The 25089-nt window shown below is 36.6% G+C and overlaps 2 protein-coding genes across 17 annotated transcripts in view; one reads left to right on the forward strand and one right to left on the reverse strand.

The window, feature by feature from the left end:
* The window catches only part of LOC106181557 (uncharacterized), a 49319-nt gene extending 32761 nt beyond the window's left edge, over window positions 1–16558 (forward strand). For 13 of the 16 annotated variants that reach the window (XM_087007591.1, XM_087007578.1, XM_087007587.1 and 10 more), the window contains 2 exons: window positions 2641–2790; window positions 4790–16558. In XM_087007591.1, the coding sequence (XP_086863717.1) occupies window positions 2736–2790; window positions 4790–14103 (9369 nt within the window). In that variant the 5' untranslated portion in view covers window positions 2641–2735 and the 3' untranslated portion in view covers window positions 14104–16558. Of the gene's footprint in view, window positions 1–1583; window positions 1802–2640; window positions 2791–4789 lie in introns of those variants that run through there. The other 3 variants (XM_087007592.1, XM_087007593.1, XM_087007589.1) reach the window with 3 other exon arrangements.
* On the reverse strand, window positions 15204–25054 carry LOC106181560 (parafibromin-like). The gene is made up of 14 exons (XM_013565976.2): window positions 24874–25054; window positions 24174–24279; window positions 23768–23900; window positions 23336–23394; window positions 23075–23160; window positions 22370–22592; window positions 21969–22070; window positions 21659–21737; window positions 21053–21241; window positions 20361–20448; window positions 19761–19898; window positions 19292–19383; window positions 18936–19077; window positions 15204–18465 (listed from the first exon to the last, which is right to left on the reverse strand). Exons 1-14 carry the CDS (start codon window positions 25002–25004, stop codon window positions 18429–18431), a joined length of 1605 nt encoding a protein of 534 aa, XP_013421430.1. The 5' UTR covers window positions 25005–25054; the 3' UTR covers window positions 15204–18428.
* Between the last annotated feature and the right edge of the window lie 35 nt (window positions 25055–25089).

Here is a 25089-nt window from a genome sequence, read left to right on the forward strand (position 1 = left end):
TTGGAAGAATGCCGTTGAATGAAAGTGAAACAAGGCGGGACACATAGTTCAACTGCAGGAAAATTTTCTTTTTGATTCTTACACTCATCTTGTTCTTTTTGCTCAATGGGAATTGAAATCTTGTATTGAAGAATCTGAAATGTCTCACCCTTATTACAATGAAAAAATATGGAAACAGGACCTTGGACTTAGATATTTTTCTGGCCCTGTGTCAGGTAGGGGAGGTCTCATAGCCTCTCTCAACATACCCTCACATACAGAGGTCCATGTATCAATTTCTATCAAAATGAAGAAAACCAGTCTTAGCTGTAGCATTAACTGACTGAATCCAATGGTATGAAGCAATAGTACTGTAATTACTCAGTCTTTTCAATGGGGGAAAATTGTGAATTATACAGATGTTGTAACTTTTTTTTAAAGTCATAATTTGTTAAAATTGGAATATTCCTATAGACTGGTAGCAATAGAATTAAAGAGCAGGCTACTCTATAGTCCTATTCTATGCAGTAAAATCACCGTAAATGCTTTATAGAAATATAATTTGGGTGATTAAAAATGGTGGATCTGAAAGTTTGATAATTTTAGTCTATTGAAACAATCGCGTCAGTACCGCAAGGGCTAACTGTTACTCTCCTCTCCCAGAAATGAGCTGCTAAATTCACTGAAGACCCAAACAAATTCACTGTTCCTGCCTTGAGCACCCAGTCACTTCCCCACTGTGGTCAGCATGACTGTTGTTATGGGTATTCCAGTACTGGACAGTACCACTACCGGTGACACCTATGGGTGGAGGAAATATGGAGATTGATAACACAACGCAAAGGGAATGCCACAGATAAATTTTAAAGATAGCCAGTGATTATGTCCTGTTTTTACCTCATTTTTCCTTATACAAACTCTTTGTGATGAATGTGTCTGGTTGGGACTGGTACAATTAATGGAACAGGAAGTTGACCTCATTAATAATTTTTTAAAATATTCAAAAAGTTAACATGGTGAAAATAGACGATGTTTCTTATTTCATGCATATGTCTGCATGTTATTATCCTTAAATTTCTTTGGGTTATCATTAAAGAGGATGTCAATGCATGAGTCAAAATATTTGATGAATAATATTATTACTTTTAAATTGCTGATTAACTGATGCTTCAAAATAACGCTTTAGATCTACGCATTTATTTTTTATTACGTTTGTTTTCTTATTTACTTTCCTGTGTTCATTCATTCATTTATTTATTTATTTATTTATGTGTTCATTAAAATATTTATTGAAAAAAGGCAAGGTTAATTTGATAATTTAAAATGACTGAAATCAAACATAAAATCTGAGATGAGATAACACTTATAGTTGATATCTAAGAGAAAGGATATGACTGCCAACCTGCCTACTACATATTACATACATAAGGAAAAAACAAAAATAAAACCATAAATTATGGGTGGACTCCCTCCCACATCAAAGCAGCTGCATTTTTAATTCAATCACCAAGTTGATGTGCATTTTACCAGTCATAACCAAACCACATGTGACTGTCTTTTGATTCTCATCAGATAACTGCTACAGATGACAAGTTTCCGATGTCATATCGTACACTTATCATGAATGGCACATTTACCGAATTGAGGATCCTGGACACCTTCATTACGCACAATGAGTAATTATTTTATAATGAGAAGGATTTATAGAATGGGTTTAACTTAGATTTAGGTGTATACTAGTAGGCAATTGTCCTGGTAATTGGGTGTCTAGTCAGCAGATTACAAATTGTTTCATTCTGGATTTTACTGTTATGTGTGATAGGTAGGTATTTGAGTAAAGCTTTGGTGTCATTTTAATCACTTGTTACTGCTTTAAAATACTTATTTGATTAGAAAACAGATAGCACCAACATTGGACAGCATAACTTGTGAGCTGATTTGAGGTCTATAATCTGTTTTGTGTTATAGTTTGTATTTGACCTGGGGCTTACAATCTTATGTGTGATGTATATTAAGTACTGAGTTTGATTATGGTTTTTACTCAGTATAAACTCTGTTTTCATAAAAAAAAGGGAAAGAAAAAAGAAATCTGGTTTAGAGCAAAATTTTCACTATCATTCTGTACTTATGGGTTCTTATAGTTCTGTTACATCTGATATAGACAGTGTCAATTTTTTTTTATTAAATTGTTCATGGTTCCAAGACCTTGAATTAAGTTTTAGCTTTTAGCACTAAAAATCACTTACTTTGGAACAAAATGTTTCAAACAGCTATTCTTCACTTTTATCACAAGAACATTCAGGGCATTTAATCTGCAGACACTCTTGTGATAAAAATTAAATGTAGGGCTTTCAAAGTTTTGTTTCCATTGTAAGTTATTCTCATCATTCAAAAGGTTTGGATAAGACCTTTTGAATCTTCTCTGGCAATTTTATGTTGGCATAATATAGATATTGATGGATATTGACTGTGTTACTGTTACATACGCATTACCACTATGTACATTTATATTTAATAATGTAAACATCTAGTTTATGTAGTTGGTATATGTCCTTTATGCCATCGACATGTTTCATTGCTATTAGTGGTTTATGTTTAGGATATCTTCATCTCTGAAATGTAGTCATTTCTGTATTACTGATATTTTCCTTTCACTTTCAGAGCTGCTAAGTAAAACAAAATTTTGAGACTGATGAAAAGTTGTGACGACTTCTGACTCCAGCAGACACCAGTGTTGTGACAGCACAGACAGCAAGATGGCAGTTCACAGACACATCTTTGTATTTGTATGCTTAGCTGTGGCCAAACATGGTAAGTAGAAGATCGTATAATAGTTCAACACAGAGAATTCAAGGACAGATACAAAACAAAATGATGGGTTCAGCCCTTGTCCTTCACTAGGAGAGAGAAAAGACAAATGCAAAATACCTAGGCCCACATAAATGCCATGAAATTTCCCAAATATTTTTATATCATTTCTTCCTGATCAGGGAAGGTGACATTTTCTGAGAAGAAGGAGGGGAGCAATATGGTGTTCACCTTGATATCTTGAGTCTGCCAAGGGTGTTCATGGTCTCTTTTTTACAGTGCCTAAATGTGACATTTTAACTTAGAAGTGCAGTCAATTTATGACGGACTCTGTATTAATTAATTCATGGATTTTGATTTTTCACAGATCTGTTTCTTTTTTAAATCCTGAAACCATTGTGTTTGTGATAGTAGTAATGATTTCTCCAGACACTGAGAAACTACTAAGGCTCTTTCCTGGTTTTGTGCAATAAGTGACAAAAATATCAAAGGTTTGTAACTTAACATAGTTAATACTCATCAGAATATGTGTTGTAGACCGATCAGTTTTCAGCCATCACCAAATAACAAATTTCATGCCAAGAAATTTATCACAGTTATCTGGTGTTTTTCTTTTGATCAGAGCATTTTGAACATGTTCATAATCTCTTATTTCCTGGCAATAAGTGTCACAAAGATAGAGTTGGTAGCACTGAAATATTTTATTGAAGTTTGTAAAACATGTACTTCCGCTGTTTGCCTGGATATGATTCAAGAAAAATTGTGATCTTATTTTGGAGAGGAGTCTTCTTAATTATACAGACTGTGCTGTGTTTTGCTGCTTGTTGATACAGTAGTTTCTGATTTGTGTACTTAGATATTTGAATTGTATTTACTTCCACGATATCATAGTGACTGACATATTTTCATAACCTTCCCAACACATCTGTGAAGCTGGGTGTTTTGTCAAGCTGATGTTAAGTTTGTTCATGAGAAATATTTCCTATATTTTTGTTACTAAGAAATTTGTCAGTCTTTTGTAAAAATAATTCTCCCAACTTAATTATTTTTTGTGATTCAGGGAGGGCATATTAGTTGAAAGCATTTTCCAAAAACCACATTGTTCAAATTAGTAAAATACACCAGCCACTGAACTTGCATTAAGGACATTTCCTCATGTTCAGTAGGAGTTTTCAAACATGCACCCATTATGTGTCTAAGTTCCCATGGAGAGGAATCAGTGATGAATGTACGCTTAATATCTGTATGGTGAGTTTCATTTAATTAAGGGTGGACCCAGTCTGATGAAATAAGGCTAAACTCTTTTAAACTAAGTGCCTTTTTTGGACTACTTTTATTGCCCCCTCCCACGAGGCACATGCAATATGCTTTCAATCAGTATTTGAAAATGCATGGTTGTAGCATTGCCTTAGGCCTCCATAGTAAAAAAGTAAAAAATGTAAATTGATTAGGTAGGCCAGGAATGTCAAATCAGGGACAAATAAGGAAAGTGAATTTCTCTTTTTTCAGTCTCTTATGTAATGGTTTATGTTAGATTAATATATTACCAAACTGATGATTCTTTGCATATGTTATCATTAAACTTTTACAAAAATGTAACTTATTAGTTTGAGGCCAGTAATGGATTTTCAATACTGTGAACTAGCAGTGATCTTTGCCCAGAGACCTCACCCAAGCAAGAAGTGTCAAGAGTAGGACATTTAAAAAAATGATAATTTGATGATTAATGGGCTTGTTTGGGGTGAAGTCAAATGGACTGAAACTTTGAAACTGTGGAATAGAGCTGAAAGAATTCTCACAATGGGTAGATCACAGATATGTATATTCCCCCTGATAAGTGATTGCTACAGTGAAATCGTACTTCTTTTCCAAGCTGCCAGTGTGATTTGATTATAGCAGTGTTTTCCTACAGTTGGTTGCAATGAGTTTGATTACAATAGCTTTACTCCTCAATAGTGTTTTTTTTTTTAAGATTACAATACATTTCTTTTGTTTCTTCCAGTCTACAGCCAAGGTGAAGATGGAATGGATCCAATTCCAACAGAGGGCACTCTGCCACCAGGATATCCTTTACCTTCCGCCTCAATCCCTGACACAAGCCAGCAGAACAACTCAACTGATGCTGCTGCTGTGAGCTCAACTAACACTTCTGAGACAGAGACCTCATTGCAGCCGGATGTGACAACTGTCACAACTAGCACAATTTACAGTAATGCTAGAGCTGATGCACCAACAAGTTCAGGAACTACTGAGTCTACAGCAGGCACTGATTCAGATGGACAACAAGGACAAACAACTTCAGGGGAGGTGTTTGTATACCCCACTACTCCTGGGGATGATGTGACTGTTGTTGTTGAGGTTTCTAATTCAACTGAATCTGCCTCTGACAGCAATAGTACTACAAATACCACTTCTGTGTCTGGAGGTAATATAACTGCAGAGGTACCCTCACAAGAAGAAAATGTGACTATTGTGGCCACCACCATATTAGTATCTGCCACAGATTCTTCCATTTCTACTATAGAAAACACTACAGAAATAAATTATACTGATACAGAATCCACCACTGCTCCATCTTCAGAGAGGGAATCTACAGCATTCTATGCCACAGAGCCAGAATCCACAACCACAACTCCTGTTACAGAGGCAGAATCAACAACCATACCCCCTCCCACAGAGGCAGAATCAACAACCATACCCCCTCCCACAGAGGCAGAATCAACAACCATACCCCCTCCCACAGAGGCAGAATCAACAACCATACCCCCTCCCACAGAGGCAGAATCAACAACCACACCCCCTGTGACAGAGGCAGAATCTACTACCATACCCCCTGTCACAGAGACAGAATCCATTAGCACACCTCCTGTCACAGAGGTAGAATCTGCAACCACACCCCCTGTCACAGAGACAGAATCCATTAGCACACCTCCTGTCACAGAGGTAGAATCTGGAACCACACCCCCTGTCACAGAGACAGAATCTACAACCACACCTCCTGTCACAGAGGTAGAATCCACAACCTCACCCTCTGTCATAGTTGAATCCACAACCACACTACCTGTCACAGAGACCGAATCCACATCAGAGGTGCCTTTCACAGAATCAACAATTGGAGCTGCAGTTACCATTTTTGAAAGGTCCCAATTAAATATCACAACAGTGGAAACCACCATCACAAGCAGTTATAATCCTGTTACTCCAGGAGAAAATGATACTGTTGTTGTCAGTGTTGAACCAGCAGTTACAACTAGTGAACCAATCTCTCAAGTAAATGTGACTGAGGAAACTGTAGACACTACAACAACTACTGGTATGACACCAAGGGAAGAAAATGTTACATCAGTTCATACAACTACCACAAGTGATTTTATTGCTCCTGTTACCCCTGCAGAAAATAATACTGTAATTGTCAGTGTTGAACCAGTAGTAACTAGTGAATCCACCTCTCAGGTGAATGTGACTGCAGAAGTTGTAGAAGGTACAACAAGTACTGTGACAACACCAATGGCAGAAAATGTTACAACTGTTGAAACAACTACCACAAGTGATTTCATTGTTCCTGTTACCCCTGGAGAAAATGATACAGTTGCTGTCAGTGTTGAACCAGCAATTACAACTGGTGAACCAACCTCTCAAGTGAATGTGACTGCAGAAGTTATAGAAAGTACAACAAGTACTGTAACAACACCAATTACAACTGTTGCAGAAACTACCACAAGTGATTTTATTGTTCCTGTTACCCCTCGAGAAAACGATACTGTTGCTGTCAGTGTTGAACCAGCAATTACAACTAGTGAACCAACCTCTCAAGTGAATGTGACTGTGGAAGTTGTAGAAAGTACAACATCTACTGTAACAACACCAATGACGGAAAACATTACAACTGTTGAGACAACCACAAGTGATTTTATTGTTCCTGTTACATCTGGATATAATGATACTGTAATTGTCAGTGTTGAACCAGCTGTAACAACTAGTGAACCAATCTCTCAAGTGAATGTGACTGAGAAAACTGTAGAAAGTACAACATATACTGGTATGACACCAAGGGCAGAAAATGTTACATCAGTTCATACAACTACCACAAGTGATTTTATTGTTCCTGTTACTCCTGGAGAAAATGATACTTTTGCTGTCAGTGTGGAACCAGCAGTTACAACCAGTGAATCCACTTCTCAAGTGAATATGACTGCAGAAGTTGTAGAAAGTACAACAAGTACAACAGCAATGGCAGAAAATCTTACAACTGTTGAAACAACTACCACAAGTGATTTTATTGTTCCTGTTACCCCTGGAGAAAACGATACTGTTGCTGTCAGTGTGGAACCAGCAATTACAACTAGTGAACCAACCTCTCAAGAGAATGTGACTGTGGAAGTTGTAGAAAGTACAACATCTACTGTTACAACACCAGTGACAGAAAATGCTACAACAGTTGAAACAACCACCTCAAGTGATTTTATTGTTCCTGTTACCCCTGGAGAAAATTATACTGTTGCTGTCAGTGTTGAACCAGCAATTACAACTAGTGAATCCACCTCTCAGGTGAATGTGACTACAGAAATTATAGAAAGTACAACAAGTACAACAGCAATGGCAGAAAATCTTACAACTGTTGAAACAACTACCACAAGTGATTTTATGGTTCCTGTTACCCCTAGAGAGAATGACACTATTGCTGTCAGTGTTGAACCAGCAGTTACAACTAGTGAACCTGATGGTCAAGTCAGTGTTACTGTCAACTATACTACAGAAGTTGTAGAAACTTCACCACATACTGTAACAACACCTGAAGAAAGCACAACAACAGAACCAGTAATTGTGTACAATGTTACATCACCAGAAGTTCCAACTAGTGACCCAGTCACTGAAGCAAATGCTACAACACCAGTGGCAGAAAATGTCACAGATGGAGCAATAGAAAGAACCACAATAAGTGAATTTGTAACTCCAATTACACCAGCAGAAAATGACACTGTTGTCATCACCATTGCACCTGATGTGACAACTATGGAGCCAGAGGTCACATCTTTGGAACCCAATGCCACCAAGGGTGACAATGCAACTACAACACCCAGTATCACCCCTGCTGTCACAACCACGGAGCCTAATGTCACCACTGCTGTGACAGAGACCACTGAAACAGTGTCCCCTTCAACCACTGCTGAATATGAACCTCCCATCACTCCGGGAGAAAATGAAACTGTTGCTGTAAGCATTTTCCCAGACTCAACAACAACTATGACAGCACCAAGTGCAAATGTGACTGAAAATGTTACAATGTCAACTGATTCTGTGACCCAACCATCTGCTGTTAATGTAACCTCTCCTCAAACGACAACACCAATCATAGTTACAAGCCCTGAAATAGAGGCAACAACGACATCAACAGTTACAACTACAGTGACCACCACAATGACCACCATGTTGACAACGTCTCAAGCTTATGAACCAGAAGCTGATGATACCTTGTTTGTGATGAAGTTTGATGTTGACTGCATCATTGTGAAAGGTGATTCCGAGATTGAAAAGCAATTTCAGAATGAACTCAAGGATAAGTTGATTGAAAAATTAAGCCTTCCTGAAGAAGAAGTTACCATGAGAGGCACTGAATGTGGCTCTATTCTAGCCACATTCTCCATTGCTAATGTAAATGAGACTTCACCCAAAGTGCAAGTGTTGAAGAACCTGGTTGATTTTGGTGAGATAACTATCAGTTTGAATACAACCATCAATGGCACCATGAATCTGACAGCAACTGCACTTGAGATTGTGGCACCACCCTCCATGACAACAATGGCACCTGATAATGTCACCTTGACAACAGGAGCCCCTCTTCCAGAGAATACAACAACTGATATGACAACAGATTTTTACAGTGTAACTACAGACACTGTTACAAGTATAGAAACAACAACTTCCGATGATTTTGCTGCTCCTGTTACCCCTGGAGAAAATGCTACTGTCATTGTAAGCATTGCTCCTGATGTTACAACCAGTGAACCCGTTTCTTTTAATGAAACAATGAACTATACAACAGCAACCATAGAAACAACTACACTACCTGGCGAAAATGATACTGTTACTGCTAGCATTGCTCCAGAAGTTATAACTAGTGAACCTGTTTCCTTTAATGAAACAATGAACTTTACAACAGCAGCCACAGAAGCAACTACAACAAGTGATTTTCTTCCTCCTATTACTCCTGGAGAAAATGATACTGTCATTGTTAGCATTGTGCCAGAAGTTACAACTAGTGAACCAGTTTCTTTTAATGAAACGATGAATTATACCACAGCTGTTGTAGAAGCAACTACAACAAGTGATTTTGTTCCTCCTGTTACCCCTGAAGAAAATGCTACTGTCATTGTTAGCACTGCCCCAGAAGTTACAACTATAAATGTAAATGATACTGTGAACTATACAGAGACAACCCCAATGATAGAAGCAACAACAATAGCATACAATGTTACAACCTCGATGGCAGAAAACTTTACAACTTCAGACACTACAACAGTAACATATATTGGTACAACTCCTCAGACAGAAAATGTTACAGCCACGACTGATTACTATGACACAACAGTTACAGAGTACAGTGCCACAACAACTCCAGAGGCAGAGAATATTACTATGGCAGAAACAACAACAGTGGGATACAATGTTACAACAGACATTACTGAAAGTACAACAGCTGGGACTGTCATTGAAACAACAACATCAGTAGACAACACAACTGTAACAGAAACAACAACTAGGATATACAATCTTACAACCCTTGTTTTTACCAGTGTTACAGACACCACAACCAAACCAATAACAACTGCCAAGCCAGAGAAACCTCCAAAGGAAAATACGTATGTTCTTACATTTGATGTTGATTGCAGTGTGATTAAAGGAGATGCAGATGTTAAGCGAGAATTCCTGAATTCACTCAAAGCTACATTGGCATCTTTACTTGGAATACCTGAAGACAGCTTCACCATGAATGAACCAACTTGTGGCTCTCTAGTTGTCAGTCTTACAATTGCTAACACCACAGGGACGAATGTCACACAGATGATGCAAGAACTGATTGACAATAATCAGTTGTCTGTTAATGTGACCACAGCAAATGGTACCTTGACGCTAACAGCATCAGACCTAGAAGTCATTACTCCACCACCTGAGACAACAACTGCAGCCACAACTGTGACAACAACAACAGAAACAACAACAGTAACAACAACCGGGCTTATTATCGATGGCAATGTGACAACTGCTACACCTGAGACAACAGTAGAACCATCCAATCAAACAACTGTCCCAATGACAACATCAATGTCAACAACATCTTTAGCACCTGTTGTAGAATCTGACACCACTTATCGCATTACATATGAGGGAAACTGTGAGGATGTGATCAACGACATGGGCAATCAGATGATGTTTAATACATTTTTTCAATCGAAAATCATGGTAGTGCTTAATGTGGACCTGAACAGAGTAACAGTGGAAAAGTTTTCATGTGGGTCCTTACTTGTGGATTTTACTATATACAACACTACAGGCACCAACATTACTGAGCAGCTACAGGAGGCATTAATTTATGGCCAGTTGGACATTTCTATAGATTGGTTGGCCAATTATACGGCTACTGATCTGATTATCATCACGCCGCCCCAAGTAACTACTATTTCTCCAACAACATCTGAAGCAGAAAATGTTACCACTATGGCACCAGTGGCTACTACTGATCTCGAGAATGTTACTGCTGCATTGGAGAATGCAACAACATTGACACCTCTGTTCACAACTGAGGCAGATAATGTAAATGTCACCACGGGAGTAGAAAATGTCACCACCACAACCCCATTGTCTACTGATGCAGGTAATTTTACAACCATGGAGATGACAACACCTTCTACAACAAAGTCAATGGACAAAAAAGAAGACTTAACATTTATTATGACTTTTGATGTGGACTGTTCAGCTGTGTCTGATCCTGCAGATAAATTGGAATTCTTCACGGCACTGAAGGCCATCCTTGCCGAACTGCTTGGCATACCAGAAGATTCCATAAGCAGTAATAACATTAGATGTGGTTCTATTGTTGTGGACTTCACTATTGCCAATACAACAGGACTCAACATAACAGAGAGGCTGAATGCTCTAGTAAATGCGGGATCATTGAGTTTTAATGTGACTCTTCAAAATGGAACCCTAGAGTTTACAGCTGCAACTGTTGAAGAAAGCATTTCAGTGACCACAACAGAGGCAACACCAATGACAACCACTGTGGCAGAGAATGTCACTTACCCTGCAGAGAATGCAACTACAACAATATCTCCATTTTCAACAACTGAGGCAGATAATGTTTCAATGGCAGAAAATGTCACAACAGCAACACCATTTTCAACAACTGAGGCAGAAAATGTCACAACAGCTACACCATTTTCAACAACTGAGGCAGATAATGTAACAGTGGCAGAAAATATCACAGCAGCAACACCATTTTCAACAACTGAGGCAGATAATGTAACAGTGATGGAAAATATCACCACAGCAACACCATTGACAACAACTGTGGCCGATAATGTAACAGAAGAAGCCAATATGACCACACCTGAGTCATTTTCAACTATTACGCCCACAATGGCCACCCAGGAGAACACAACATACACTCTTGAATTTGATGGTGATTGCAGTACACTGAAATCTGAACCAGGTTTAGAGCAAGAATTTTTAGACCAACTGTATGAAATTCTTGTCATGAGGCTTGGCATTTCTGCTGATCAAGTGGGCATGTTAGATTTGAAGTGTGGTTCTGTACTGGTAGACTTCACAATCACAGGTGCAGGCAGTTCCAATGTGACACAGTCTCTACTGGCACTAATTGAGGAGGGACTAAGTATTGCAGTGAACACTACACAAAATGGAACGGTTTACTTTGTGGCACAGGCATTGTACACTGTAAGACCTACACCTGAAGTCTTGACAACAACAGTGGCAACCACTGGAATGACAACAGAAAATGACAATGTCACTACAACTGAAAATGGTACCATGGTGACAAATATTACTACCCCAGTCATGGTTACTGATAGTGACAATGTGACCACTCCTGTACCTACAGATGTGACTGAAGTAGACAATATTACAACCACTACATTGGCACCCCAAGAGAATGCCACTACTTCTTCTAGTGAAAATGTCACTGATGTGATTTATGTTACAACAACAGCCCCAGACAATGTAACTGAGTCACAAAATGTAACCTTAGAGGCCAACATGACCACCACTCTGCCAACAGCAGCTGTGACAACAGAGTTAGGCAATATAACAACGACAGTTGCAAACTTAACTACAACTGTGTCAACACCTTTTGTTACTGAGACAGACAATGTTACCACCCTTGAAAATGTAACAACAACAACACCCATGAGTGATAACATCACTACAATAGCACCAACACCAGAGTATACAAATGCAACAACTGAACTGACGACATCAGTGACAACACCTGTTGTCATGACAACAGAGCAAACAAATGTTAGTGCAGACAAGACATTTGTCATGACATTCCATGCAGACTGTTCAGTTGTGTCTAATCCTGCAGATAAATTGGAATTCTTCAGGGCTCTGAAGGCCATCCTTGCTCAATTGCTTGGCATACCAGTAGACTCGGTGAGCAGTAATGACATTAGATGTGGGTCTATTGTTGTGGACTTTACCATTGCCAATACAACAGGACTGAACATCACAGAAAGGTTGAACGCTCTCGTTGCCAGTGGTGCATTGACCTTTAATGTCACACTGCAGAATGGTACCACTGTTGAGTTTACGGCTGCTGATGTTGTGGAATCTGGTGTTTATACATCACCAACACCAACAGTAGAAACAACTATGAAAATAACCACAACAGCAGAAATAACAACTTCTAGTTCAACTACAGAGACAACTCCTAGCACAACTACAGAGACAACAACAGAAACAACAACAACAGAGACAACAACTCCAAGCACAACTACAGAAACAACAACAGAAACCACAACAACAGAGACAACAACTCCAAGCACAACTACAGAAACAACAACAGAAACTACAACAACAGAGATAACAACTCCAAGTACTACTACAGAAACCACAACTGCTGAAACCACAACTACATCACCTTCAACCACAACACCAGTTACAACTCCTGAAGAAACCACTGCCTCACCAACCCCAACTAGCACGACAGAAGAAACCTTGCCAGTAACAACAGCAGCTGCAGTACCTTCCACAACCACAGAAGCAACTGCACAAAACACAACAGTCATCATCAAATTTGATAAAGATTGCAAGTTACTTAAGAATGAAGCTGATAAAGAAATATTCAAGCAGTCTCTACGAGAAAAGCTCTCAACACTGCTGAATATTTCATCTGAGAAAATTGTGATGAATGCCGTTACATGTGGGTCTGTGCTTGCAAATGTCACTTTTGTTGACAGCAATGAAACTGTGGTGTTGGGACAACTGCACAGTATTGTGAGGAACAAGGAACTAGTTGTAGATATGGATGCCAAGGGCCAGTTTACTGCTGTTGATGTTTCAACAGATGGAGTTTTTGCAACAACACCACCAAAAGTGCCACCCACTCCTGCTGGCAGCACCTCAGATTTGAGCCAGACAGATTTAGTCATTATTATTGTAGTAGTAATTGTAGTAGCAGTAATATTAATTGCAGTTGTGGTGCTCGTTTTGTGGTGGTGCTGTAGACGAGGTCACCACAAGACATTCAGGCTCACAGAGACTCCAGATTATAAGGTCGAGGAGTACACCTTAGCTCCCATGTCCAGAGACTATGGTGTGTATACAGAGAATGGGACTAATAATGTATATCCTGTGGCAGCCTCAAATGTTGGCAGCAGCTCCATAGGCAGTAATGGCAGCCATAAAACAAATGATAATAAAGCAGGATACAATGCATATTCACCACCTTCATATCAAGCAAAGACAAACTCTACAGCTTCAGTAAAATCTGACCAATCGGATCATGGGTCATTCAATCCAAGAGCTGACCATTCTGACCACGGGTCAAGACCTAGTTCAGGATTGGGCCAGGAAATAGATCAGGGCAGTCCTAAAGCAGACCATGACCCAGAGTTAGGGCAAAGACAAGTGCATACTTATGATGAGGATGATATTAATGGCGGAATAGTAAATCCAAGCTATTCCCATGACACTAGTGACAACCATTCTTCAAATTATAGAGATGATAATAACATTCATAAACAAAGTGACACTGTAGCGCAGGTATCAGAAGTACACTTAGACATTCAGAATGAGTGAAATGCTAAAGCAGCCAATAAGGCAAAAGGAGTGCAGACATTTCATTGCATTGTAATTTATGTACATGTATAAGTTAAAGATATAAAATGGAAACCACCTTCATACAACATTTAAAAAATCTAGTGATGAATGACTGAAGCCTGCAATTTATGAAGATGGTATATATCATTATAAATACAAGTCGATACTTTTCTGCATTCTTGCCAGTACACATAAGTGTTTAAAGACTAAGGGAATATAGAAGACTAAATCTTTAAGTAAAATAGGATGATGTCAACAGGCAAGTTATTGCAAGGAATCATTGTGTTCATGAACAGTGTATTTAACTCTGCCTGAAGTGGCAGTGCACAGGTGACATGATTTAAAGAGATTTTTACATATAATGCAACATGACATGGTATGAGGCATGATGCAATGACTGATGAACAAATGCACTGTTTCAAGTCTGTGAAAGAAAAAAGAAGAGCCTGAATTATTTTAGTCTGATTATATTTCATTATGATGGTTCTAAAACAGTTTCTATGGACATTTTTATGTAAAGCACACTTGTTATTTGCAATATTCCAAGAACACTCTTGTGTGCACATTGTATTCTGTAGGAAGACTTATTACTAGTCACATTTTTTTAATGTGTGTTAACGTAAAATATGGATATAGAAGTATATACCTGCATATATAGATATATAGATAGATATATAAATATACAATACATCAAGGGACCAATTTTGAGGCATAATCTATTTAAATTTTGTGGCGATTCATACTGTATTGCCAACAGCTAGTAAATGATAGAAAGGCAACACAATTTTACCCTGTAGGTTTTTATTTAAAATTGCAATTGCTTTAAGAAATGTTTTATTATTTTCTTTTAGTATTGCATTAAAAAAAACTGTATATTTTCAAATGTTACAGTTACTATAGTTTTTTATTTATTTATTTTATTTATTTATTTATTTATTGCATAATTTAATAATACTGTTTCAGTTTTGTGTCCTGATGTAGTTTTACAGTCACTGGGACACATTGTGAAATTTAACCAAAAGTCCCATTTTGACCCAAAATGAGATGAAGAAGACTTTCAGATCTAGACTGCCTTGTAGTTTTTCTTTTTTTTTTTTCTTTTTTTTTTTTTACAGTATTTGTATTGAAAAGGTCACAGTTAGTGTATGATATGGACTTGCAGACATTTGGTGCTTATATAGGTAGGTGCACATGAGAGTGCTCCAATTGTATAAATTTTTGTTTGCTTTTTACGTGTGCTGCTGCAATTCAGTATTATATCTTGTCCCCATCATTGCCAACATTTAGAATTTCACCTGAAAATTTTGTTTTATCAATACCATATAAAGTTGGTGTTCTATAATTTTATTGTTCAAGATGTGGTGGGGTTGAATCTCATCTTGTAAACATCATAGCAGTTTGAATGCTTGTCAGTTCTTTTTAGTATTTACTGCACTTAGAAATTTTACAATCTTAAATCCATTCAGGTAGAATGGATAGAAATGTTCTTTTACCAACATATTTGTTTAGTTGAAAGCAACTTGAAGCGTGTAAAAAATAAGAACAAGTCATGGCAGATGTCTTTGGTAGGTTATGTAATGTAAGTTAATGTTGACAATTATGTTATGAATTGCTTGCGTATATTCATATTTAATCATTATAATTGAACATCTTTACAGTTGTATTTTATTCATTTTGTACCATTGATATTATATACCTTGGATCTTGCAGGCATTGAACAGCTTTTTTATATACAATGAATGTATGACTGACACTGACATATTATCACTGACACTGACATATTATATATACAATTTTTTTAATTATTTTATTTATTTATTTATTTTTTAGTTTGTTTGATTGTTTGTTTGTTTGTTTGTTTGTTTGGGGGGGGGCGGGGTGGAAGTAGACTGAAATCTGCTTAAATATAATTAAACAGATTGCTCTTCATTTGAAACATCTATAGTGGTAGATGTATAGTATTACATAGTATATTCAAGGAGGATTTCATTTGGACATCCAAATTGTTTCATCCTTATAGGGCCATTTGTTAAGTCATATAGGATTCTCTGTTTAATATGTATCCATACTTGCCATGTGCAAAAAGAAGTAGAGAATTAAGATAGGACAAAGATTCACAAGTCAAATGGGAAGACTTAAACATTGTGTAGTTTTAAATAATTATACATTTCAACTGATTCAGAAGTGAAAACAAAAAAAGCCTTATAAAAACATATCTGTATTACGAAAATTAGTAAAGAAATATAATGGGCTGACTTTAAGTAAGCCAGAATGGCCTTTTCATGAAAACTAGGCCATTGTGTGATCAGTTGAATGTATTAGATGTCCAATATACAGGGACCATTTTTATAACTGTTAAACAACTGCAATATTTTCATATAAAGTACTCCAAAATGCATGCTTTGCTCAAAAATAAAATATTTTTAAAATGTAACTTGCACTGTTTTTTTTTTTTTTTAATTTACATAACACAAACTTTGTTGAACTTGAATCCTGCACAGGCACACTAAGTAACATTTTAAAATTTAACCAATTAAAGCTACGGTTACATTTCCTTGTCTCTTGGTGTTTTGAATATTTGTTGAAGGTCTATTCTTCATGCATTCATATAAAAATGGAGATATTTCTGGCATTTATATTTTATTAATAGACATGGCTTTCTTATAATTCAATTTCATATTCACAAATATACACAATGCCTCATAAGGAGAATTCTCTTCATTTTTAACCAAAATAACTATTATCAGTGTTCATTTTTACAACATTATATGTCTATATACATTCATGACTTTCACCCAAAGCCAGTAAACAGTAGATCTTTTCCCTGCATCTAAGGTTCATTTCAGTCATATGATATCCGTATGGGTAATACTGTATAAAGTAATAAACCAGACATTCATGTTACTCACTGTGAAATGAGGATCACCATGAGAATTGACAAGTCTTCGTGAGTTCTGTTTACTCATTTTTCATGTCTTAAAAATATCTTAGAGAAATGTTTGAATGAATCAAGTGAGATACAGAAAACACTTTCTCCAAAATGATCATAAAAGTAATCACTGCACCAAATTTCCACATTTTTTTTTTCATTTCATGATTCAGACAATGCAAGCTCTGAAGCCCCTAATATAGGTTCAAATCAAAGTAATATCAATATATGTACAGTTGCATCTTCAACTTGTGGTATATATAGTACATGTAAACGGAGAATACTAAAATAGGGTCCAACCCCGAATACCCATTATATAACAGTTTATACAAAATCCATGAAAACAAGTCTTTTTTACACATAAAAAGGATCAAATCCTCCAAATGGAGAAAAAATTCTATCCACAATGGCATAATTCAGCCATGCCATTAATGAGAATAAATGTCACTGCTTAAAGTGCTCTTGCAATGTTCTTACAAGTCTTACTTGAGAGTCAATTTCTATACTTCACATAGAAATGTCATAAATATTTTTTTTAATTGACCAAGCTTTGCCTGACACCCAATGGCATTGGTATTGCCTGTATAAAAAGTGTGGGCATTAATTTTTGTATGGCTTGCATCCATCTACATCCATCCAGACTTCTGTGCTGATCACCTATGCATTGGTAGACTTAATTCCACATAAATCCCAAGTAAAACTAAATCTGACACCATATATAAATGTTTCTGCTTGAAAATGGTGTCAAAAAAAAAAAAAAAAAAAAAAAAAAAAGACAAGGACTGACATTTCAATTTAGGATCCTTGTAGAAATATTACACTGGCTAAGGTTCAGCATGGTATTGGGTGAAAATATAATGTACTTGTAAGTAACATTCAGTAAGCTCTCTCCATTGCCAACTCTGTGGTCTTAAAACCACAAGAACTCAGTTCCAAGTGTTCTCAAGGAATTATGTCTCTCTTTCAAAAGTTTTGAACAACTCTAATTAAAAGTGAGCATTATATAACAGTACATTTTAAAAATTTCTTCTAGACTCTGGTGACACCTGTAGAGCTGTAAAAGTAGTTTCATTCATTGAGCTGAAATATGCAAATCTCAGCAAAGTTGCAAATCACTCTTTCAACTTGGCCTCTCAATCCAGCAAGGTTATTCCTTTATTACCGCTAAAAAGCTGTACAGAATCGGTCTGTGGGTCAAAACATCACTGTTGTCAAACCGAAGATCTAAATACTTTGAGCAACATCACGTCAACTAGCAACTTTGCTGGGACACAATGACAGCATATGTGTTTGTCACACCACATTCTGAGTACCTCATGACACAAGCCAATGGATTCCAATACATTCCTCGCCCTCTGATAAAACTTTTCCTGCTTCAGAACCGTAGGTGAGGCTTGAATTTTGTCAGATACCTGAAAAATATAATTAATTGTTCATAAAAATTGAGCACAGAGACCACAATTGTTTGGTTGAAGGAATAAAACAAATTTCAATAAAATGTTTAGTTTGAAGTTTTCAGATGCATATCAAGATTGTGTAATGTCTTTCTGAACTTTACAGTAATTTTTTAAATGTAAACTATGAAATCTGACATCTTAACTGATTTAGAAGACAGTAGTATTTTTAGCTGTTTTCACAGCTGTTCTTTAAATAACCGATGCAAAATAAAAGAAAAAATATGTATGGAGACAAAACATTTCATTGTTAGTAACAGAAAAGCTGTAAAAACAACTTATCAAGTTTTCAAGATAAAAACTGAAATCCACCCCCCCCTTCCGAGTTCTTCTTACAACAAAACAAAATGTGCCAACTAGTGAAAGAATATATTATCAAATCATAATTGAGATCACCACAGTGTGTGACATCCTGGCACTTCACTTACTTGTCTAGTGTGACCCAGAACTGCTGTAATGTGGCCCGATCTAGATGGCGCCGGTGTCTGTCTAGATTCAAAACACACACATCCCATTTTGCCACATTGTTATCCAGTGGTAACTCTGCCCATTTCACGTGGAAACCTCGAACTAAAATGTATGCATGAGGTTTTTATTTTACCACTTTCTTTTTTATAATAATATCTGCAATTTGTGTTTGAAAGTGGCTCTTAACATGATGAGATTGCTGCAGCTTTTTAGCCAAAAAAATACAATATCACTTGGTAACAAAAGTCATCTCCAGTCAGAATCATCAAATGCTCTTTTTTATGCCGTTAATGTGAAAAGTTATTACTAAACTTACTTCTGGAGAATATTTCCACAGGATTTCCACCCCATGGCCACCCTTTAAACTGCCAGGCAGGACCCTGGACAAACACTGCCACAACCCTGTCCCTGTGGGAGAGAACACACAAACCTTTAACATACTGTAATATATGCACCTTCTTAAAAAAACAATTCAAGTATTATACATTAATATAGAATCAATTTTTTCTGCTTTGTGAATAAACTCTCATTCAGTTCCATAGCATGAGTCCCAAAGACGCATTGCCTCAGTATGTTCAAGAAAAAAAGACATGCAAACAGAATGATCTAGACATGGGTCAGGTAATTGTATTTTCTTTATAACCATCAGTTTGTCCTTTACTTTAATTGTGATGACCTCCCACATAACCAAATAAATGTATTAACAGTTTGAATTAAGAAAACTAAGAATACTAAAATATATCATTTTCTAATTTGGCAACTAATTTGCTCAAGTTCAGCCTTACCAATCATCAGGGTTAAGTTTTGCTATACTGTCAATAATTCTGTAGGGCACAGTGGTACCCCCGTCCTTCCCCCTCTGTATCAGCACCTCGTTGTCACGCTTGGTGCCCTGCGCCCTCTTGTCTTCCGTGCTGACAAATCTGTAATTATCAAGAGAGGGTTTTTAAAGTCCAGGACTAAGGCACGCAATTTTTTTACATAACTTAGTTTGAATTAAATTTCTTATCAAAATACCAAGTTCAAGCTTATTCTTCTACATCAACAGTTAATTTTTTTTCTAAGGTATATTAACAATGATTAAAATTCCAACAAAAATATTTTAGATTTTGGATCATATGATAGAAAAAGTCATGTTTAATTCCTTTATCTGCTAAAGGAGTGAGTCAAGACTTGAAACCCTGTATAAAAATATCATGTGGATATCAAAATGGAGATGCAAACAGGGCAACTATTTCAAGCATTTTCAGCAACACATTTTTCAAACCACAGAAGTCATTTACTTTGTCCAAGGCTATGAACAACATTGCAAACACTCTGTGGTGATAATTTTACGCACAGACAAAACATCAAATGACACATCAAAATGGTGACAATTCTCTTACTTGAGATCCTGTAGTATGTCCTTAGCATTATACATAGTAATGAGTGAGGTGGTGGCAGCTGGGATGATAATAATGGGAGTACGGGAACCTGAAAGTATACAGAAATTATTGAGAAATTCCAGCTTAAAAAAATGGTGATAAACAGAACCCTTCTGAAAAAAGGTCCCAAAAAGTAACAAGTTGATGGAAAAAAAAAAAAACTCAACCTCACATAGTGCTGAAAGTAACAAGTTACTTGTCAGGCAATTTAAGTAATAGCTTTTAAAAACCAATATACATAACACTTTTATTGTTTCTTTCTAATTAATAATAACAGCAATTATATGATTAAAGAACTGAAAATTTTCTCAAGATCGATTTTAGGACTACAAAGCAAATGAAGGTCCAAAATCACTTACAATGCACTACAGACCATAAGAGACATACAATAATAATGCTAACAGCAACAACAGTGAATAATTTATTAAAAAGTTCAGTAGATTTAACAATACAAAATATATATAGAATATAAAATAAGAAGCGCAAGATAACATAATCTACAAAGAAATAGAGCTTGGATCAAACAATAAAGTAATACATATACCATACATTGCTTTTGTTTGCCTTCATTCCTGAATACATTTTTGTTTCTATAAAAGAGCCAGTTTTAGAGAAATAAACTCCTAAATATTTTAAATAACCACCCAGCCTACCTCTCTTCTGGTTTGGTGGAGGCCTGGCCTGTGAGATGGGTCTACTGACTGGGGCAGCAGCAGGTTGTGGTTTGGGCTTAGGTTGCTGCCTGACTGGCTCCTGCTTGCGACTGTGAGCATCCTCTGTCACGGACTTCAGCGTCATCCCGTGGAATGTCCGCGTTGTATCCAGCTGGAAGTCACCAGTTTCTGGAGTAGAGGACAAACAGTTAATGCAAATATTAGTGTAAAATAGTTGAAAGTCACCAGTTTCTGGGGTTCAGGTGAAAGGGAGGAAGAAATCTTAATCTTCAAGTCACCTGTTATATGGGGGGAGAGGATAAACTAGGAAATAAAAGGTTTTCAAATTGTTAGTATAAACATGTCTGATCTTATATTGGTTATTTTTTTCCAACATGTATTCAGAAAAATTCCATCTGAAGGTCAAAAAGATATCACTCTGACTATGACATGTTGAAATGTTCTCAGTTTTCATTTTGCATACAATTCAAAGAATGAATCATAATACACTAATACTGCTGGATATAGTATTGGAAGAAATTAACCTGAATGTAAATATTTAAGTGGGCAACTGGATACAGAGGACAGTTTGTTGGCAGTTCTTACCTTTCTGGCCCGTGTATCTCTCCTGATCATATCTGTTATACTGTGGTGCCACTGCCGCTGGCTGTGGCCTACTCTGGAACTGAAAGGTTAACAAAACCTCTGGTTAAGTTCCTTATTTTACTTAGATAAGGTCACTAGTAACTTCATGGGCATGACAGGTCACTAACTTTGTGATTATATTTGCCATCTATGGTGAATTTGTGGTAAGCAATCATGTTTACCACATGCTGTACATTATCATTATATCATTTTCTATGAAAACATTGTTTATAAGCTTTCTACTGAAGCAATGTTCATTAGCTAATCTTACGGAGACTGGTGTAGGTTGTGGGTTTTGCTGTCTATGGGAGTGGCCTCCTTCTTCGCGAGCCTTGATGGACTGTAAGATACTGAAGATGTTCTTGGCAAACTCCTGAAACGGAATAACAACCATTCAAGATAATAGAGATATTTAGTCAGAGGACATAAGACCTGAAAAAATTGAATATTTTTAGCATTCTGCATAAATGATAATAACAATGATTATGGCAATAGATCTAAGCACTGAACTTGCCTAACTTTTCTCTCTATTTCCTAAAATTTTCGTTTTTTGTATAATTTGTGGCTTAAGGATTTAACTGAAGAAGAGGGACCAAAGAGATACAAAGCAGAATATAATTTCTACTACATTTTCTAACCACTATCCAAATTTGAGAAATTTAGGCTACCCACCTTGCCAGCACTCTGTAGTATGGTGGTTCTGGTCCTCCAAACTCTCTCCCTGCTCACAATATCCCTTGTGACGTCCACCTCCGCATCCACAAAACTCCTCTGTTCCAGCATCCCAGTGCCCATCTCGTCATCTCCCTTGATGGTGGAACGCTTCTTGGCAAGGATCTTAGCTTTAATGGCAGCGATCTTCTCCAAGGACATTGCTTCTGACAGGGAAGAGGATCTGAAATAAATTGAGCAGGATATTAACATTAAGGGTTTCTTAAAGTTGTGCTCATAAAGAGAGAGATTTAAATGGGAAATAGATAAAATGTTGCCAAAAGATGTCTCAGATTAGATCATGACGAAAATGAAATCAAGTCTAAGTTAATCTGTGTCTGGAGCAACTTATGACTTATGAATATAGCACTTGGGTAGTTGGTGTTGCTCTATATAATTTTGATAACAATCAATTATCCAGCTTTTGTAGGCACAAAAATCCATCTCTGAATCTTAATATGTTCACATTTTATACACTTTTATAGAATACTTGCCATGGGTGACTGGTTTTTTGATATCAATTTCAAAAATAAATTCATACCTCAGGAGTTTAAAATTTAATATCAAACAGAACTTCATTTATTTGGTGTAAATCTAACAAAGAAACTTCGAAATTATAAATCCCTTTCTGATGGAAGTAAAAACCATCTTTTTAATCCCACTTACTGTACATGAGCAGGTATCACAGATGTTTTCTTGGGAGCATCAAGTTTTGCTGCTAAACGCTCTTTGTCCCTCAGAACCTCCTCTTCCTGAAATGGTAAATAATGAGTAAAGAAAAGTATAAAAAATACATAAGTGTGATTGTTTTCTACACATTTATATTATCTAGCCATAATATGCTCTCAATATTTAATATGGGGTCTCATCATTTCAATAATTTGGTTTTTCAGTAAAAAAGTTTCATTAATTTTCATAAAATCTTACTTCCAGCCTTGGTTTCTTTTTGTCTGCTTCTCCAAATGCATCATCTCCAGGGCGCTTGGCTGAAATTGATGAAAATTGTCAATCAAAAGTCATCTAAACAATATCATAATGTAAATAATACACATTGCCATTGTATATCATAATATTATCATTAGAACCTGTTAAGATAACTGAATATGAATATCAAAAAATCAATAAAGTATTTCACTTATCATACTACAAGCCATAAATATTCAAACAACAGTATTTTGTACTTTCATATCGATACATTGGTCAAAACTGACAATCATCTTTCCAAATGTGTACAAAAAAGTCCCAAGTTCTCATGATGCAGAGGTGTGGGGTGCATAATTGTGAAGTCCTGTTTTCTGAAGCGAAATTCAGAGTGATATGGGGGGGGGGGGTCACTCTGGTTTTTGCCCAGATGCTTACTTGTGACTGGTCTCTGTACAGGGATTTCTAGGGGAGCACTTTTATCGATGCTAGCAGAGGCTGCCTGCTCTCCATTGAGATATGCTAACAAGTCTTTTCTGTCTGGTCTTCTAACCACTGGCACATTGGCAGCCTGCAAGAAGAATATCAGTGACATGAGTGGTATGCTAAGTTGCAAATGATATGAGCAAATACTTATTTCAAATATAAAATAAACATGTAACAGAATTATATGCAAGCTAATTTCTTTTCTTTTCTTTCTTCTTCTTCTCTTTATTAATTTTTACTTTTTTAATACTGAATACTATTGGGAAATAAAGATGAATTTTTTTAATCTAGAAAGTATAAATCCAATGGAATGGATGCACATCATTCATGAGAGCAATGCATCAAGTATGAAACTTACAGCAGCTTGTCTGACATAGAGTGAGTGAGCCAATTGGACATTCTTCAATAGGAAAATGATACAATCCAGTGTGTAATATTCCTTAGCAATCCCATCCTTGCCAGTACTGAAAGGTAATAGCCACATCTCTACATAATGAAGTATGATCAGTATATAATTTGTTTTACATTATACAAAGGTAAAATATGGAACCTATACCTCTTTTTTACATGTAAATGCTTAGGGGGGAAAATAATAGTGGATTTATTAATGTCAAAGGCACATGACCCTAATGTGGAGTTTAGTTTGCAATATTGGGTTATGTGTTATTATATTTATCAGTGTGATTGACTATCAAACAGTAACACAGAGTTTCTACAGATTTGATCACGCAATTAGGTCGATGATAGACATATAGCAAAGGATTGTGTTGCTGAACACCTTATTTAGATTGCAAACTCACCATGTTATGAGTTTAAATAGTTTTAGGAATAGGAGCATCCAGTACACTACCTAGTAATTTTGTTATATCTGATGCTAAATGATTGTAGTTGAACATCAGCACATTCTTTCTACTTTCACAAGAGATGAACGAAAGGATTGTGACTTGATTTATATGAATACAACAGGTCGACTTGTGCAAAACGCATGGACCAGTTTGTTGATTTATTCAAATTGTCTACACGAAGACTAAGTAGTATCTTTTAATGTTCTTACTCACCCCCAAACCAAGTAATTGGTTTTGGCAGTCTTTGGCCATGCCATATCTCCGAATATAACCAGATCATCTTTCTCTATGATCTCCTTTTTCTGAATATTGTACTGTCGCAGCGCACTCAGCACGTCAGCCATGATTATTTCTTCCTGTAGCTCTGGGTCTTCATAAAACAAAGCTCTGATACAAATATTAATTTATCTATTGTTCTACGCGTACCTA

Source organism: Lingula anatina, chromosome 3 (genome assembly GCF_051362555.1).
Source record: "Lingula anatina isolate TDL-2025a chromosome 3, LinAna3.0, whole genome shotgun sequence".
NCBI lineage: Eukaryota > Metazoa > Brachiopoda > Lingulata > Lingulida > Lingulidae > Lingula > Lingula anatina.